General features: G+C 48.0%; 1 protein-coding gene across 5 annotated transcripts in view; it reads right to left on the bottom strand.

Annotated features, from left to right (window-relative positions):
- The window catches only part of CARD11 (caspase recruitment domain family member 11), a 142,965-nt gene that overhangs the window by 48,968 nt on the left and 76,268 nt on the right, over positions 1-17,729 (bottom strand). For 4 of the 5 annotated variants that reach the window (XM_073012860.1, XM_073012863.1, XM_073012862.1 and 1 more), the window contains exon 2: positions 6,855-6,986. In XM_073012860.1, coding sequence (XP_072868961.1) covers positions 6,855-6,861 — 7 coding nt within the window. In that variant the 5' untranslated portion in view covers positions 6,862-6,986. Of the gene's footprint in view, positions 1-2,664; positions 5,086-6,854; positions 6,987-17,729 lie in introns of those variants that run through there. The other variant, XM_073012864.1, reaches the window with a different exon arrangement.

Below are 17,729 nucleotides of genomic sequence, written 5' to 3'. Positions count from 1 at the left end.
TATAGTGTTGTGCAAGTCTCTTATTTGTTGATCTGCCTAGTTGTTCTATCCATTGTTGAAAGTAGAGTAATAACGTCTTCAACTCTTTTTTTTTTTTGAGACGGAGTCTCACTCTGTCACCCAGGCTGGAGTGCAATGGCGTGATCTCGGCTCACTGCAATGTCTGCCTCTCAGGTTCAAGTGATTCTCCTGCCTCAGTCTCCCGAGTAGCTAGGATTACAGGTGCCTGTCACCACGCCTGGCTAATTTTGTATTTTTAGTGGAGACGGGGTTTATCCATTTTGGCCAGGCTGGTCTCGAACTCCTGACCTCAGGTGATCCACCCGCCTCGGCCTCCCAAAGTGCTGGGACTACAGGCATGAGCCACTGCGCCCAGCCAACGTCTTCAACTCTTATTGTTGAATTGTGTATCTCTCCCTCCAGCTCTGTCCATCTTTGCTTCATGTATCTGGGGCTCTGATAGGTGCACATGCTTATAACTCTTACAGCTTCCCAGTGGATTGACCATTTTATCATTATGAGATGTTCTTTAGCCACAGCCAAATTCCTGGACCTGGGGATTTCATATGTGGTGGGATGGGTGAGTGTGCTGGGGGCAACTGAGCTAGAAGGTGGCATTGGTGTAGCCATGGAGGTTGGAGCTCAGCCAGGGTGAAGAGACACGCAGGCAGGTCAAGGCTATCAGGGCAGAGAAGAGACAAACAGAGGAAGCTGGTCTGCCAAGTGGCACCATGGCGAGACCACGAGGTTCCATGAGAAGCGGATGACTGGGGTCATCTCTCTTGGTGCATAACTCAGTTCCCAACCTCATGAGCCTTGGCCTTCTGTGGTGTCTGGTCCTTGTTGTAGGCCTTCTATATCCCTCCACCTTCCCCATTAATTTGAGCCATTAAATTTTTTTAAAAAATTATTTTTAGAGACAGAGTTTTGCTCTGCCACCCAGGCTGGAATGCAGTGGGGCAATCCTAGCTCATGGCAGCCTCAAACTCTTGGGCTCAAGCAATCCTCCCATCTCAGCCTCCTGAGTGGCTAGGACTACAGGTGTATGCCTCCACCGCTGGCTATTTTGAACATTTTTTGTAGAGACAGGGTCTCCCTACAGGCATGCACCACCATGCTGTCGTGTGCCCAGGCTAGTCTCAAGCTCCTGGCCTCAAATGATCCTCCTATCTCAGCCTCCCAAAGTGCTGGGATTACAGGCATGAGCCACCACTCTTGGCCAATTTGAGATATTTCAGGTGTGATTTTGTTCCCTGCAACCAAAGTGCCTTGAGTAAAAATGTCTATTTGCTGTCATGAACAAAACTTATATTTAAAGTAATTAAAAATGAGGATCCGGTCTCCATTCAATCCAATGAACTTTGCACAGATGACAGCCTCCTTAGTTCACTGCCTTAAGTCCTGACCTCTACAAGCCTTTTGCTAACACATGGCACTGGCCACCTGAGTCATAGCCAGCAACACCATAGACATGCCCACAACAGTGGCTCATTCTGACAACGTGATCACGAGATCATTTGCAATCACAAAGGAAAATGTACTTGCTTTTATTATTTTCAAGAAGTGGACAGCCTAATAATTTTATTCAACGAATTATTTATTGACTAGGTGGCAGGCACTGCTGGTGTCTCTCCACACTACCCCTTGACTTCCTGCTAACGGAACCCCCCTTTTTTCCCCCCCAAAAAAACCAGGCAGTCTGATGCTTCAGGGAGGCTGAATATCTTTTGAGCTGCAAAGACCGGCCGTCATTTGGTCTCTACCAGTAAGTGTAGAAACAAGCCGGTGAAGTTTGGCCATGCAACCTGCAGGAACACGCACTGGGGGCGGCTCTGGAGGCTTTCCTTGATCTTTAACAGGGACACCTTGTCCTTGGGCTTTTGGCTGTGACTGTGTAAAGATGGGTGTGATAGTTTGGGTCGCTGCACCTCAACCTGTACCCCTCAGGTGACATCAAGGACCGAGGGTCCTTCCAGCTCTCTGCTCTGCCATCCTGAGGATTCACCCTGAGGTGAGGACTGGAAAGATCCTCGGTCCTTGATGTCATCTCCTGGGCACTGAATGAACCAGCACTGGGCTCCTCCCACCTCTGGACTTCTGTAAAACATAAATGCTCTTTGTTCCAAGCCTTGTGAAGTTGAGTCAACTGTGATTTGCAAGCCCAAAGCCTAACTAGTAAATACATCTACTTAGCACAAAGACTTGCTCAGCACCATGAATGCACAAGAGAGCTGAAAGTCAGGTGTTAAGAAGCTTACACCTTTTGCGGGGTCAGAAGGCACGTGCCTAGGAATTAAACAGCAGTTCAAGGCAAGAAGACGGGCAGGTCTGGATGGACCAAGAAGCATTACTTATCAGCCGTCATGAACAAGGAGGTTGTAGTTGGCACATGCCAACCACCTGTTACAAGAGTGCTCAGTGACATAGAAAGCTTTCCTCCCGGGACTGGGGTGACCCGGTGCAGCCACCTCAGCAGCCTGTCAGCTAAGCAGGAAATAACTAGCGTAAAATCTTTCCAAAGCAGAGATGAAAGGGACGCTCCTACCTCGTCATAGCTCTCTGCAGCCTCGACCTCCCAGGCTCCAGCAATCCTCCCACCTCAGCCTCCTAAGTAGCAGGGACTATAGGCACACACCACCATGCCCGGCTAAGAGACCCTCCTACCTCAGATGCAGTGAAATCACAGACCCTGGCTCTCGTTGAAACCTGCCCCATCGTTAATACCCCTGTGCAGCACAGTTGCTAAGCAACCAGGGGTGAGGAGGAACTTGGGAAAGCCGACCAGTTTGTGAGTGCCTGGAGTGAAACGGCCTCTTCATCCTCAGCCGACTTGAGTGAGAACTGGCTCTGCGTTGAGCACTGTGCTGGGAACAGAGGGTGCAAAGACGTTTCCCACACAGCTCCTGAGCTGCAAGCTGCTCAGAGGTTGGTGGTAAGTGTCAGCCACCCACACAAGCCCCGGTGGGAGGAACAGCATCCTCTAGAACCCTGCAGAGAGGGCAGCCGCACGTCCTGCTGGCAGAACAGGAAGTGCTTCCCCTCTGGGCTGCACGTGTGCCAGGCACCGGGCCTGACCCTTTATAGAATTTATCTCATTTGGCCGGGCGTGGTGATTACACCTGTAATCCCAGCACTTTGGGAGGCCAAGGTGGGTAGATCACTTGAGGTCAGGAGTTCAAGACCAGCCTGGCCAACATGGTGAAACTGAGTCTCTACTAAAAGTACAAAACATCAGCTGAGCATGGTGGTGGGCGCCTGTAGTCCCAGCTACTCAGGAGGCAGAGGCAAGAGAATCACTTGAACCCGGGAGGCAGAGCTTGCAGTGAACCCAGATCGTTCCATTGCACTCCAGCCCTGGCAACAGAGCAAGATTCTGTCTCAAAATAAAAAAAAAAAAAAAAAAAGGAAATCATCTATTTTAATGACCACAGCAGCTCTGAGAGGTGGACGTGCTCACCCTTGTTTTGTGGACAAGGAAACCAAGAAGCAGAGAGCCCTAGCGACTTGCTGAGGGTCACACAGCAAATCTAACTGGGATTCCAGCCCAGGCCTCCTCCATGTGAAGACCCCCCCTGAGGTTCCCCTCCTTAGAAAGCTGGGAGGATTTCAAGTGGGAGTTTGCTAGGCAGAGGGAGAGGCAAGATAAAGCAGCCCGGTGAAGGGTGAGCTCATATCACAAAGACCCGGAGCCATGATCTGGGAGCATCTGTTCTCACTTGGAGTGACAGAGTAAGGATTCCTTTGCACCTCTGTCCCCAGCAGGGGCTCACCTGCAGACATTTGTTACTGGATGGAAAAAACCCACAAGGACTGGAAAACAAGTCAGTTTCACCTAGTAGGGTTGAACATGCAGACCACACATGCCAGGAGTCCCTTTTAGTATCATCCCTAGAGAAATTCTCCCCATGTACATCCAGAGACCTGTGCAAGAATGTTCCACAGCAGCATCCTGTACCCAAAACCAGAAACCACACACAGACCTCGTGCAACAGCGTGGATAAATAAACTATGTATTCAATGCTGGCGTACTCCCCAGCAGTGACAATGGAAAGAAATATGACCATGTGCATTAGCACGGGTGGACCTCAGGAACATGACGTTGAGCGAAAAAGTAAGCCACAGAAGATGCATGGCGTAAAACTGTAAACACTTCAAAAACAGGCCGGGCACAGTGGCTCACGCCTATAATCTCAGCACTTTGGGAGGCCCAGGTGGGAGGATTGCTTGAGGCCAGAAGTTTGAGACCAGCCTGGAAAACACAGCGAGACCCCATCTCTACAAAAAATAACAACAAATTAGCCGGGCATGGTGGCACACACCTGTAGTCCCAGCTGCTTGGGAGGCAGGAGGATCTCTTGGGCCTAGGAGGTGGAGGCTGCAATTAACTATGATCGCACCACTGCATTCCAGCCTGGGAAACAATGAGACCCTGTCTCTAAAAAATTAAAAAGAAAAAAAAAATATGTAAAACAAGGCTGAGTGAGATGGTTCATGCCTGAAATCCCAGTACTTTGGAAGGCCGAGATGGAGACTGGGAGTTTGAGGCCAGGAGTTTGAGGCCAGCCTGGGTGATATAGCAAGACCTCATCTCTACAAAAAAATAAAAACTTAGCTGGGCGTGGGGTTGCGTGCTTGTAGTTAGTCCCAGCTACCCAGAAGGCTGAGACGGAAGGGATTGCTTAAGACCCGGAGGTCGAGGCTGCAGAGAGCTATCGCCATACCACTGCACTCCAGGCTGGGAGACAGAGCGAAACCCTGTCTCAAAAATCATTTTTTTTTGGTAAACATACAAAACGAAACCCTACTGTTAAGGATATACGGCAAAACTATACCAAGAAACAAGGGACTGATGAACATCAGAATGGTGGCTTCCCCTGGGGAGGGGCAGCCAGGCAGATGTGAACTTGGAAGGGCCCCCGGGGACATTGGTGATACAAGGAATTATTGTTACGATTCAACTGGGGACACGAGTGTCCATGTCATTGTTCTCTGTCTCACGGATACACATTATGTATACATATTTACATGTATGAAATATTTCATGGAAAATAAATCTATGGAGAGTGCAGCCAGCCTCAAAAGAAAAAAAAAAATGTCTCAGACACAATTCCAGCACTTCTCTCTAACTCAGCCTGACTCAGCCTCATCACCGGGATGAACGCGGCGGCTCTGTCAAGCTCTGGGCAGTTTCTTTGAAGGCAGTTTTCTCAGAAATGCTCCCGGAGGCCCCGAGGCTCTGAACTTTAACAGCCTTGCAGGTCGGATGGCCCGTCCCTACCTAAGTCTTAGCCAGAGCTTGTCGCAACCCGCAGCTCCGACCCAACCTTCGGCAGGGTTTGACTTCCAGTGTGAGACAGGTCCTAGGCCACATGAGTCTCTCTGCAAACGGCTGAAAAGCAAGTGCCAGGCCCCCAGGCCAGGCTCCACAGGAAGGGCTGTGTCACTCACCTTCCCTGGGAACCAAAGGATCCGGAGGTGACCCATCTGAGGATGAATTCCATGAGAGCTGCTGGCCTCACATCCCGACTCACTCATTCAAAACCTCTATTGTGGCTTCCTCTTGCTGTTATGATAAAGTTCCAATCTTTTTTTATTTTTATTTTTTGAGATAGGGTCTTACTCTGTTGTCCAGGCTGGAGTGCAGTGGCACGATCTCAGCTCACAGCAGCCTCTGCCTCCTGAGCTCAAGCAATCCTCCTGCCTCCGCCTACTGAGTAGCTGGGACCACAGGCAAAACCACCATGCCCAGCTAATATTTTAAAAATTATTTTTGTAGAGATGGGGTCTTGCTATGTTGCCAAGGCTGGTCTCAAACTTCTGGGCTCGAGTGATCTTCCTGCCCTGGACTCCCAAAGTGCTGGGATTACAGGCATGACCACCATGCCAAGCCACGATCAACCTTTTTTTTTTTTTTTTCTTGAGACAGAGTCTTGCTCTTTTGCCCAGGCTGGAGTGCAGTGGCACCATCTCGGCTCACTGCAGCCTCGGCCTCCTGGGTTCAAGTGATTCTCCTGCCTCAGCCTCCTGAGTAGCTGGGATTACAGGCGCCCACCACCACGCCTGGCTAATTTTTGTATTTTTTGTAGAGACGGGGTTTCCCCATGTTGGCCAGGCTGGTCTCGAACTCTCAACCTCAGATTATCCACCCGCCTCGGCCTCCCAAAGTGCTGGGATTTACAGGTGTGAGCCACCATGCCTGGCCCATGTTCAACATCTTGATCTTGATCTTGAGGCCCTGCGACGTTTGCCTTCTGCCAGCCCCACAATCTCATCACAACTGCATCCCAGGCCCGCCAGCCTTTTCTCTGATTGTCTTCCAAGCTCCAGCTAGTGTCAGAGCCTGATCCCTGCCCCTCCCTCCCTTCACTACCCGAGCCCCTCCGCCAAGTCTCAGGTTACCCTCACTTGCCTTTTTTCCAATATAAAGGAACGGCCAGGCACAGTATCTCCTGCCTGTAATCTCAGTGCTTTGGGAGGCAGAGGCAGGGGGATCGCTTGAGGCCAGGAGTTTGAGACCAGTCTGGGCAACATAGCAAGGCCCTGTCTCTACAACAAATTTAAGAATTCACCACATTTGGTTGTGTGTGCCTGTGGTCCCAGCTACTTGGGAGGCTAAAATGGGAGGATCACTTGAGCCAAGGAGGTGGAGGGCTGCACAGTGTTATGATCACATCACTACACTCCAGCCCCGGTGACAGAACAAGACCCTGTCTCTCCATGATGTAGAAAGGTATAGAGGGGATAATAGAGGTATAGAGAGGTATAGAGGGGATAACAGAGGTATAGAGAGGTATAGAGGGGATAACAGAGGTATAGAGGGGATAACAGAGGTATAGAGGGGATATGCTGAGTACCTGGCATGGAGGGGTGCTCACACACAGGGGCTGCTATCCCGTCATTGGGGTGTGACTTTCACACTTTCCGGCCGGATCTTGTCTTCCCTCGAGCCAGGCTCCCGTTGCCTCTGGACTTGCAGTGCTCGGGATCTGAAAAGAAAGAGATAATCAGCCCTGGAGCGGGAGGCAGAGGATGGAGGGAAAGGGAACCGTTCTGGGATCAAAGCGATGCTCTGCTTTGGAAGAAAAGGCCAGGAAGTCCTGAGGGGCGTGTCACCCTCGATGACATTGGCAGAGTGGACCCCACACCAGGGGCTACAGGGGGAGGAAGGCTTCTGTCCCACCCCGTGGAGTGGATAGCCTGGGAGGCCACTGAGACAGGCCCCAAGAGCCGTGGGGATGGGGAGGAGGGAAGATGGCAGCCTTGGGCATGCTCGTGACCAGTGTGGAAGATCTTTGATGAAAAGGCTTTGATGGAAACCTCTGCAGACTGGAGCCGCTCTAATCAGTGCTAATTCATTAGGTCAAAAGCAGCAAACCCCGTTCCCAGACCCCGAAGAGTTCCCGTCACTGTGAATTATGTCTTTAGCCTCCAGCCTGCCATGGATTTGGGCAGGAACACGTGGGGGCTCACACACGCTGTCATTTCCCAAGGGCAGTGTTCCTTACGGTGACTGACGAGGCCACCGCTAATGTCCCACTCAGCCATCTAGGAGCCCAGCTGGGGGTTTGGGTTTTTTGGGGAAGGGTCAGTTCTCCTTCTAGAGAAAGGAGGGCAGGATCTCACTCTGTTGCCCAGGCTGGAGTGCTGTGGCACAATCATGGTAAGAGGGAAAGGTGGGGTTCAAACCCTGGTATGGTGGAAAGAGCCTTACGCCAGTCCCCAAAGCTGCTTGGAACCTGGTGGGCGGCGGGCCTCAGGCTGCTGCTCTAGGACGGCTGCATTCAGGAGTGACAGGGACCCTGAGCCGCTGATGTTTAATCAGGGACTTGCTTGGTTTTGGCTTTGAAGACTAATCGGAGGTGACATGAGATCTCCCAGGGCTGACGGAAGCTGTTCCTGTCGGGCATCGGCTGGGGTTGGAGTGAACTGTCAGAAGCCCTCAGCCCCGGGGAGGTGGTGGTGACAGGCATCTCTAGAGGACACCATCTCCCTGGTCTCCTCACGGCCTCCCTGCCCTGTGGCTGGGACAGGGCTGGGGGCTGGGGCTGGGTGGGGAAGGGAATCACAGAACCAAAGGCTTCTGCAAAGGCAGCAGAGCAGTCCACAGGCCAGTGAGCAAACACAGAGGGAAATTATACCGTCTGCATTTTTTAAAAAAGAGAATGTGTTTATTATCAGAAAAAAAAAGGCTTTAAAAAAAATTATAAGGAAGGCTTCAGTTGTGGCCAGGCATGGTGGCTCATGCCTGTAATCCCAGCATTTTGAAAAGTTGAAGTGGGAGGATTGCTTGAGGTCAGGAGTTCAAGACCAGCTTGGGGCAACATAGCGAGACCCCATCTCTTAAAAAAAAAAAAAATTATCTGGCCTGATGGCGTACACCTGTAGTCTCAGCTACTCAAGAGGCTGAGGTGGGAGGATCGCTTGAGCCCAGGAGGTTGAGGCTACAGTGAGCCATGATTGTGCCGCTGGCCACTGTACTCCAGCCTGGGTGACAGAGCAAGATCCTGTCTCAAAGAGAAAAAGAAGGAAGGTTTTAATTACAAGAAAGGAGAAACAGGGCTGGGCGCAGTGGCTCACACCTGTAATCCCAGCACTTTGGGAGGCCGAGGTGGGCAGATCAGCTGAGGTTGGGAGATCGAGACCAGCCTGATCAACATGGAGAAACCCCATCTCTACTAAAAATACAAAAATTAGCTGGGCGTGATGGCACATGCCTGTAGTCCCAACTACTTGGGAGGTTAAGGCAGGAGAAGCGCTTGAAACCGGGCGGCAGAGGTTGCAGTGAGCCGAGATCGCGCCATTGCACTCCAGCCTGGGCTGCAAGAGCGAAACTCTGTCTCAAAAAAAAAAAAAAAGGAGAAACAGGCTTGAACAACTCCCCTTGCTATTCTACCCCTACCCCCTACCCACTATGTCAATGTAGGTTGGGGAAACTGAGGCACAAGAAAACCAATACTGAGGCTGGGCTGTTTCTGCCCTTAGAATTTTGATGACAGCATTTGGGAACTTGGTCCTCAGGTCAGGGAAGATTTCTAGGATGAAAAGTCAATCTCTTGACCACTTGCAAGACTGGCTCAGAGGTATAACATGCAACTGACCAAACATCATCCCTCGTGCTTACAGACTATCCGGGGTGTGCCAGACACTTTGTTAGACGTCACTGACGAACCTCCAGAACTCTTTGAGGTAGGCGGTATTATCATCACCACCACCACTTTACAACCAAGAAAACAAAAGCTTAGAGAGGGCTGGGCATGGTGGGTCACGCCTGTAATGCCAGCACTTTGGGAGGCTGAGGTGGGCGGATCACTTGAGCTCAGGAGTTCAAGACCAGCCTGGGTAACATGGCAAAATCCCGTCTTTACAAAAAATTAGCTGGGCATGGTGGCACGCGCCTGTGGTCCCAGCTATTTGGGAGGCTGAGGCAGGAGGATCACTTAAGCCTGGGAGGTCAAGGCTACAGTGAGCCAAGATGGTACCACTGCACTCTAACCTGGGTGACAGAGGGAGATCTCTGTCTGAAAACAAAACAAAACAAAACAAATGCTTAGAGAGGTTCAAGTTCATATGCTTAGCATAAAGTTAGGATTTGGACCCAAGGTTTTCTGACTTCCCCTTGATTGCTACTATATAGCATCTAGAATTGCTTTTTATTTTTTTAAGTTTACCTTTTTAAAGGGTTGTAACCAGAAAATATATGTGCAAAAGCTCCCTGAAACGTCACTTTTACATATAAGCTTAAGACAGAGTGAAAACCGTGCTCTGAGATGGCAGATACTGGCTCAAGGTTAAAAAGAACAACTATTGCTTCTCAAAAGAGGAATCAATTGCTTAGTGCACTGTAGATTCCTCATGGTGGTGTTTTCCAAGTACAATCAATGCCCATTCACCGCACAATGAAGGCTGCTAGTTGACAAACAAAATGTTAGTTTTTCTTCTTTTCCTTTTTTTCTTTTTGAGATGGACTCTTGCTCTCGTTGCCCAGGCTGGAGTGCAGTGACACGATCTCCACTCACTGCAACCTCTGCCTCCTCGGTTCAAGTGATTCTCCTGCCTCAGCCTCCCAAGTAGCTGGGATTACAGGCATGCACCACCATGCCCGGCTAATCTTTGTATTTTTAGTAGAGATGGGGTTTCATCATGTTGGCCAGGCTGGTCTTGAACTCCTGACCTCAGGTGATCCAATAGCCTTGGCCTCCCAAAATGCTGGGATTGCAAGCGTGAGCCACCGTGTCTGGCTAAAAATGCTGGTTTTTGTTGGCTCTCACTTAAGAATAAATAGACAAGGATCACTTGATGGTTGAGGAAAGTCTCCACATGAAAGGCAGAGATCAAAAGGGTCACAGGGACACAAGGAACCTGCTAGAAGCAGACAATGCACAGAATAAGAGAAAATTTAAAAAAACATAACCTGGCTAGCGCAGTGGCTCACACCTGTAATCCCAGTACTTTGGGAGGCTGAGGTGGGAGGATTGCTTGAGCCTGGGGATTCGAGGCCAGTGTAGACAGTATAACGAGACACTGTCTCTACAAAAAATCAAAAAATTATCTGGGCATGGTGATATGTACCTGTAGTCCTGGCTACACAGGAGGCTGAGGCAGGAGGATTGCTCGACCCCAGGAGATTGAGGCTGCAGTGAGCCATGTTTGCACCACTGCACTCCAGCCTGAGCAACATAGTGAGACCCTGTCTCAAAAGAAACCCCCAAAACATAACCTGATAATTAAGAATCATTTAGAGATGAGATGAAGCATTGTATCCATAAAGCAATGGTAGGGTGCTAAGAAGAGGAACGATCAAAGAACAAGTTATTAGCAATTAAAAATAAGGCAGCAGAAATTTAAAATCAGTGGAAGGCTTGGAAGATAAAGTTGGGGAAATTTCCTGAAAAGTTAAATAAAAAGTTAAAGAGAAGGAAGATAAGAGGGGAGGGAATGAGATCAATTTAGAAGGTCTAACATCCAATAAATAGAAATCCTTAAAAGAGATGACAATGACTGTGTCTTCTTGTTATGTATCTTCTGGGGATAGAATATAAATCAAGGGATGAAATTATCAGAGAAATGGTATTAGAGAATTCTCTGAATTTAAGAGCATGAGACTTCAGACTTAATAGGCCCTTTGAATATTAGTACAATCAGTGGAAAAGAACCTTCTCAGTGCACATTGTTCCAAAAATTCTGGCCACCAGGGAATAAGACCCTAGAAGCTTCCAGAGAGAAAACCTCAGGTCACATGAAGAAGAATGGAAGCAAATATACCATCAAACTCCTCAATACAAATACTGGAAGCTGGGAGAAAATGAAGCAATGCCTTCACGTTTTTGATGGAAAATACTTTCTTACCTAGGATCCTATATCCACCCAAACTATTATGTGTGAAAATACAATAAAATTATTTTCAGAAAAGCAGGAACTCCAAATATTTGTCTCCTATGCACCTTTTCATTGGAAGCTACTAGAGGATATGATGCAGCAAAAAGAGGAAGTAAGCAATAAAGAGGAAGGTATGGAGCTCACAAAGCAAGGAATCTACTTGGGGAAGCAGCAGGGAAAGTCCCAGGATGAAAGCAAAGCGGCCAGGAGTGATCAGCCAAGATTGCAACAGGATCATGGAGGGTCCACAAGGGAGAGGTTGCCAGGGGAAAAACAGAATGATTTTCAGATATATTTGATAACTCAGGAAATCATATTGTTAGGCAAATGACAGATCTGAGAGTCAGATGGGAAAAAATTAAGAATAAGTACATTTAAAAGAAACCCTGAGCAAATGCAAAGGGGGAAAAAAAAAGAGGAAATATTAACTCCAGGAAAAACCAAAAGTGCAGACAAGAAAGAAAATCATAGCATACAACTTGCCTTAACATGAACAATATTTACCTAGTTATAATCACAGATGAATCAACGCAACAGATTGTGACCTAATGTAATGAGAGAATGGAGGAAGGGGAAGTGCTTTGAATGGGTTATTAGTAAAAGAGAGCTAAATTATCATCTATCTAACAGTATGTCAATCGATAATGTCTTAAAACTAATATATCAGCAAATAGCAAGGCAAACATTATTTAGACCTAGTGAAAAAGAACAGAAGAAATAACAGAAGAAAACAAGGTGAAAAAGAGGTGGTTTTGTTTGTTTTGTTTTTTTATCTAGTTTTTTTTTTTTTTTTTTTTTTGGAGATGGAGTCTTATTCACTCTGTCACCCAGGATGGAGTACAGTGGCATGATTTCGGCTCACTGCAACCTCCACCTCCCAGGTTCAAGTGATTCTCCTTCCTCAGCCTCCCGAGTAGCTGGGATTACAGGTATGCTCCATGTCTGGCTAATTTTTGTATATTTAGTAGAGATGGGGTTTCACTATGTTGGCCAGGTTGGTCTCAAACTCCTGACCTTAAGTGATTCCCCTGCCTGGGCCTCCCAAAGTGCTGGGATTATAGGTGTGAGCCACTGCGCTTGGCCTGAAAAAGAGTTTGAAGTGATTGCCTCTGGGTATCAGGACTAAGGGATGGTGATGGCTGGGTTGAGGAGCGATGTTTTTCTTACAAGCCTATTTTACTTTCTTATTTTTAATTTTTTAATTAAAAAATATAATAGAGATGGGGTTTTGTCATGTTGCCCAGTCTGGTCTTGAATTCCTGGAGTTAAGCAATCCACCCGCCTTGGCCTCCCAAAGTGCTGGAATTATGGACATGAGCCACCATGCCTGGTGTATTTTGCTCCTTTGCATGACTCATGTATTACTTTGATAAAAAATAAAACACTAAAAAAAAAAAAAACCACATGTCAGTCATTGGAAATATGGATAATGCATTTAACTATGAAGAACAAAATAGTTATCTTCAGTCTTCGCACACACACCACGTTCCATCTTTTGCAATGCTTGTGAGTCAGCTCACTCCTTCCTAAACTGAAACTGCTGACTGTGTACCTGGCTCTTCATGGATATCACCTTGATTAATCTTCACAGAAGCTCAATTAGGTGGTTTTATTACTCCCATTTTATGGATGAGAAGGTAGGATCAGAGCGTTCAATAATGGAGCGAGATCTCACAGCCAATAAGTGGAAGAGCAGAGATTCCTACTCAGCCTCCCTGAACTCCACATCATCTGATCTTAATTAAACTAGCAATCATCCCAGCTAACGTTTATTAAGCATAGCATCTAATCGAACCAATTATATTCCTTGCTTCCCGAGCTCCAAATCTTCCTCTTTATTACTGTGTGTGTGTGTGTGTGTGTGTGTGCACGCGCGTGTGGAGAGACAGGGCCTCACTATGCTCTGGAATTACAGATGTGAGCCACCGTGCCCAGCCTCTTTATTAATTTAAGCCGTCATTTTGCTGGAACTTATACTCGAATAGCTGCCTCTGAAAAGGCATATGGAGTTGCTATTTGCCAGATATTGTGCTAAATACTCCATGTGGATTATCTCATTAAATACACAAAACAACACTATGAGGTAAATACTCCTACCCTCCTCATTTTATAGAAGAGGAAACTGAGGCACTCACAGAGGGTTCCAGCAACTTGCCACGTGTCTGTCTCATCTCTGTATCCCCAGGAGAACTTAGCATGGAGCTATACTCTTAGTAGGTGTTCCATATATATATTTGTAGAGTGGATAAATACAAATAAATATAAAATCTTGAATAAAATAAACATTAAGATTCCCATTGCTTCAAACCCAGGGAGTCCTCTGGAAATGAGCTGTCTTTGGGGGGCAGACACCTCTTTTTGCCAAGAGCTGCCCCAGTGCAAAAGCTCTGGAACCAGGAGGAGATAAACAGTCAGTTAGATAAATGCATCTCTGGTTAATTGATTTGCCTGCATGATTGGAGTGAATGGCTTGATATGCAGGGTTTAATTATTCCAATGAAACCTCCACTTAATTGAAAGGGCTTCTAGCAAAAAAAGGGAAACAGATTATTTAAAAGGACGATCTACTGCCCATGAGAAAGGACTGAGGAGACATGGATACATGCCCGGACTCCAGCTATACTCAGTGTTTACAGCCCTGAAATGAAAGCTTGATGGAAAAGAGCCAGAATCATCCCTTCATGTACCACCTGCCCCATCCCCTTCATTCCTACAAAGCGGACACTTGCAGAAGCAGCTAGAAAATTCCCCCTGCAAGATGATTCCCTGGTATTCCAGTTAACTTTTTAACCTCTGTCTATCTCAGCTCATTCAACCAAAATCCTGAGATGTTATTATTTCCCATCAATTAACATGTGTTGAACAATCAGCAGAGCTTCACTGGTACATATTTTGAAAGTAGCAATTATTTTAAATTTGCTGTGGTGTGGCAGGCACTGCCAGCTGCTGGCCCAATAGCCATTCTCTCTTACTTATTAACAGATCACCAATTTTGTCTGGGGGCATTACTGTACCCATCCAAAAACCTGTATTTCCAGCATCCCTTGCAGCTAGGTGGCTATTTGACACCACTCTGGCCAGTGAGATGTAGGTGGACATTTCTGGATGAAACATACAGGAAGGCTCTTTAAAAGGAGGCAGATTTCAGATGAGAAGAGCCCTTTACTTGTCCTTCTCTTCCTACCTGGAATGTGGGTGTGATGCCTGGAGGCATAGCAGCTATTTTGTGACCATGAAGACAAGGCTATGCTCTAAGGATGACTGACTAGGATGCTACAAGAACCTCAGGTCATTGATGGCAGCCCTGGACAGCTAACCTTTGAGTTCTTGGTCCATGAGAAGAGTAAAATCCCTAGCAGGCAGAAAATCTGATTCTGTTTCCATTATTTGCAGCTGCAAACAGTCCTAACAGATACAAGTGCCACACACAGCCCACACTTTCTAAGTCATATTGGTCCTGGCCACAGATCTCTGAGCACTGAAATCAGAGCAACTCTCTTATTGATCTATTCCTTCCCATTCCTTTCTCCTAGAGACAAAACCAGAGTTGGCAAGTGGTCAACAAGAACTAAGTATTTAATACCATCCATGTCTAAAGTGCTGAGGCAGACAGAAACAAATAGTGCGGCTCTGAGGGGTGAGCAGTACCACGAGGAGATAAGGATCGCCCAGGAAATTGTAACTCAGGGACGACACCCTCAGCCATTGGTTTAGCCATTCCCAGCTTTCAGTGTGTAGGCAGGACGATTTATCTCACCTGCCTGCTGTGGCACTTTGAATCCCCAGAACGCCCCTTACTGTGCAGTCAATGCCGTCACTTCTCCAGCCTCTGCCTTATCCCCTGGGCTGCATCTCCCCCTGCATCAGCTCTCACTCTTCCGTATACACCCAACCTCCTCCCCATGTCACGTCACAGCCGAGCTTCCCAGTCACCGTCCCGGGCAAGGTCTAGCCTCTCAATCCAGAGCACTGCCCGCCACCCCAAACATCCCCTTGGGCACAAGGCTGCCTCTAATATTCACACCTGAGGCTCCCCAAGGGGTAACATCATTTTTAGCTGACTCAGGCAAAGGGCCAGTGGCTCCTGAAGATGAAAATGTCTCATCTTGATAGCTTTTTAGGAAAGGCGAGAGCATCAGTAGGAAGTTAGAAGGGGCTCGTGTGCCCTGAACCCAGAGACCAAGGGCACCACCACACATCATCCCCCAACCCCCCGGAATAAATCCACGCTTATTCTGCAGTGGCTTCAGATCTGTACCAAGACCATGAAATGTGGAAGGGCACGCACCCCTTGTATTCCCAAAGGACACTGCTTCCTGGGTCTCGTTTTTTCTAACATCACTGCAGAAAAGCTTTTGATAGAAGCCCAATTAGGAGTGACAGATTTAAATTGTTCTGAAATGCACATCAATTCTTCACGTCCACTTTTTATGAGCATTGGCCCCATCTGGATTTCAGGTCTGTGCACAGGGCTGATTGACAGCTCTGATGGCCACCAGGAACCATGACGGGACCACTCAGCCAGACCCAAATCCCAGAGTGAGGTCACCCTCTCGGACTCCTGTCAAGTCAGGCTTGCTATAGGACTGGCTGGGGGAAACCCTGGCCTTGATAATGAAATACGCTTCTCTCCTGCTGTTGCCTTTGAAGCCTGGTCAGCAAATCTGCCTTCCCCACAGGAGACTGATAAGCAGTTGCGACCACCAGCTGATTCCAATTCAAGACCTCGCTGTGCTTTCAAGGATGGGCTCTTGGCTTCACCTGTGCACTGGATGGACTTTGTTTCATTGCTGTGTTCTTCAGTGTCCTGGCTGTCATTTTATTGTCTGGGTTGGAAGCAACTTGGGGAGCCCATTGTCCCTCTTTGGGTTCTCCATGTCGGTGTCATGACTTGTGTGGGCCGTGCTATCCAGTATGGAGTGGGTTTTTAATAAATATTTGCTGAATTGAGCGCTCTGACGTTTTATGACAAAAACATTCCGTGGTCACAGAATTACATTCGGTATCAGTTCACCAAGAAGGATGCAGTGAGCTTAAGTGCTGTGATGGGCCCGGATGGCCACTCTGCAGTTTTGTCTAACTGCTCCAGCAGAGTGAAGACCCTCCCTTCATGTCACCTGTGTGCTGGGCACAGAACAAAATTCTGTACCACGTCTCTTTAAAATTTTTAATTGTTTTTACAGATGGGGTCTTGCTCTGTCATCCAGGCTGGAGTGCAGTGGCATGATCATAGCTCACTGCAGCCTCCAACTCCTGGGCTCAAGTGATCCTCCCAGCACTGCCTCCCAGAGCGCTGGTATTACAGGGGCACACCACCACCCCTGGATAATTTTGTTTTTTAAGAGATGGAGGTCTCCCTATGTTGCCCAGGCTGGTCTTGAACTCCTGGCTTCAAGGAATCTTCCTGCCTCAGCCTCCCAAAGTGCTGGGATTTCAGGCATGAGGCAGCCTTCTGGGCCCAGTTTGTGCTTCTTACCCTCTTTTGCCCTTGCTGGTTCCTACACCTGTTGTGAATTCCTTGGAGGAGGCCTCATGTGTACCCATCGGTGCCTTTCCAGCACAGCGCCTGGCCCTCCTTTGTAGAGTGACTGAATAAACAAGTCTTCTTCCAGTGTTTAGCCTGGAGACTTGACACAAAAGCAATGGCAAGGTGGGATACAGAGCCTGTGTTTTTGTGCATCTATTAAATTCGGGAGGAGGAGAGGTGGGAGGAAATTGTGTTACTCTTTGGTTTTGGGAATTCAAGAGACAGTTTGGAAGGCACAAAATCAGACACGGGACAGGCACTGCCGGAGACTTGGCCATTAGCAAGTAAAACCCTGCCCCTGGGAGCCCTTAGGGCTGACATGTGAATGTGTGGAGTGGGTCCAGCGGCCCCGAGAATCTTCTCAGTGAGAGTTGGGCCCTTGAGTTTTATAGAAAAGGTCACCAGTATCATCAAATGAGTCCCACTCGGAGAGTGGCCAAGAACCAGAGGTGGAAGAGTCTGTGGGAGTCACAGTCAGACCTTAAATCTTCCTCATTATCTTCTCATCTCACTTGGCTGGCACTGGAACCCCCAAGGAGCCTGCGACAGGGTTAGGCCAGGCCGGGCCGGATGCCTTTGGATGTCAACCCCGGGAAAGTCCGCAAAGCATGGTAATGAGGATATTCCAGAGAGACTGCGGGGAGGGGTCCCACTCACTCACTCACTTGCACATTCTGACTCGCGCATTCACTCCCACTCACTAGTTCCCTCATTCATTCACTCATTCATTTACTCACTCACCCATCCACTCACTCACTCATTCATTTACTCATCCACTCGCTCACTCACCCATGCACTCATTCACCCACTCATTCATCCACTCACA

The sequence above is a fragment of the Chlorocebus sabaeus genome, chromosome 28 (genome assembly GCF_047675955.1).
Source record: "Chlorocebus sabaeus isolate Y175 chromosome 28, mChlSab1.0.hap1, whole genome shotgun sequence".
Taxonomy (NCBI): Eukaryota; Metazoa; Chordata; class Mammalia; order Primates; family Cercopithecidae; genus Chlorocebus; species Chlorocebus sabaeus.
This window is presented reverse-complemented; position numbering and strand designations above follow the sequence as displayed.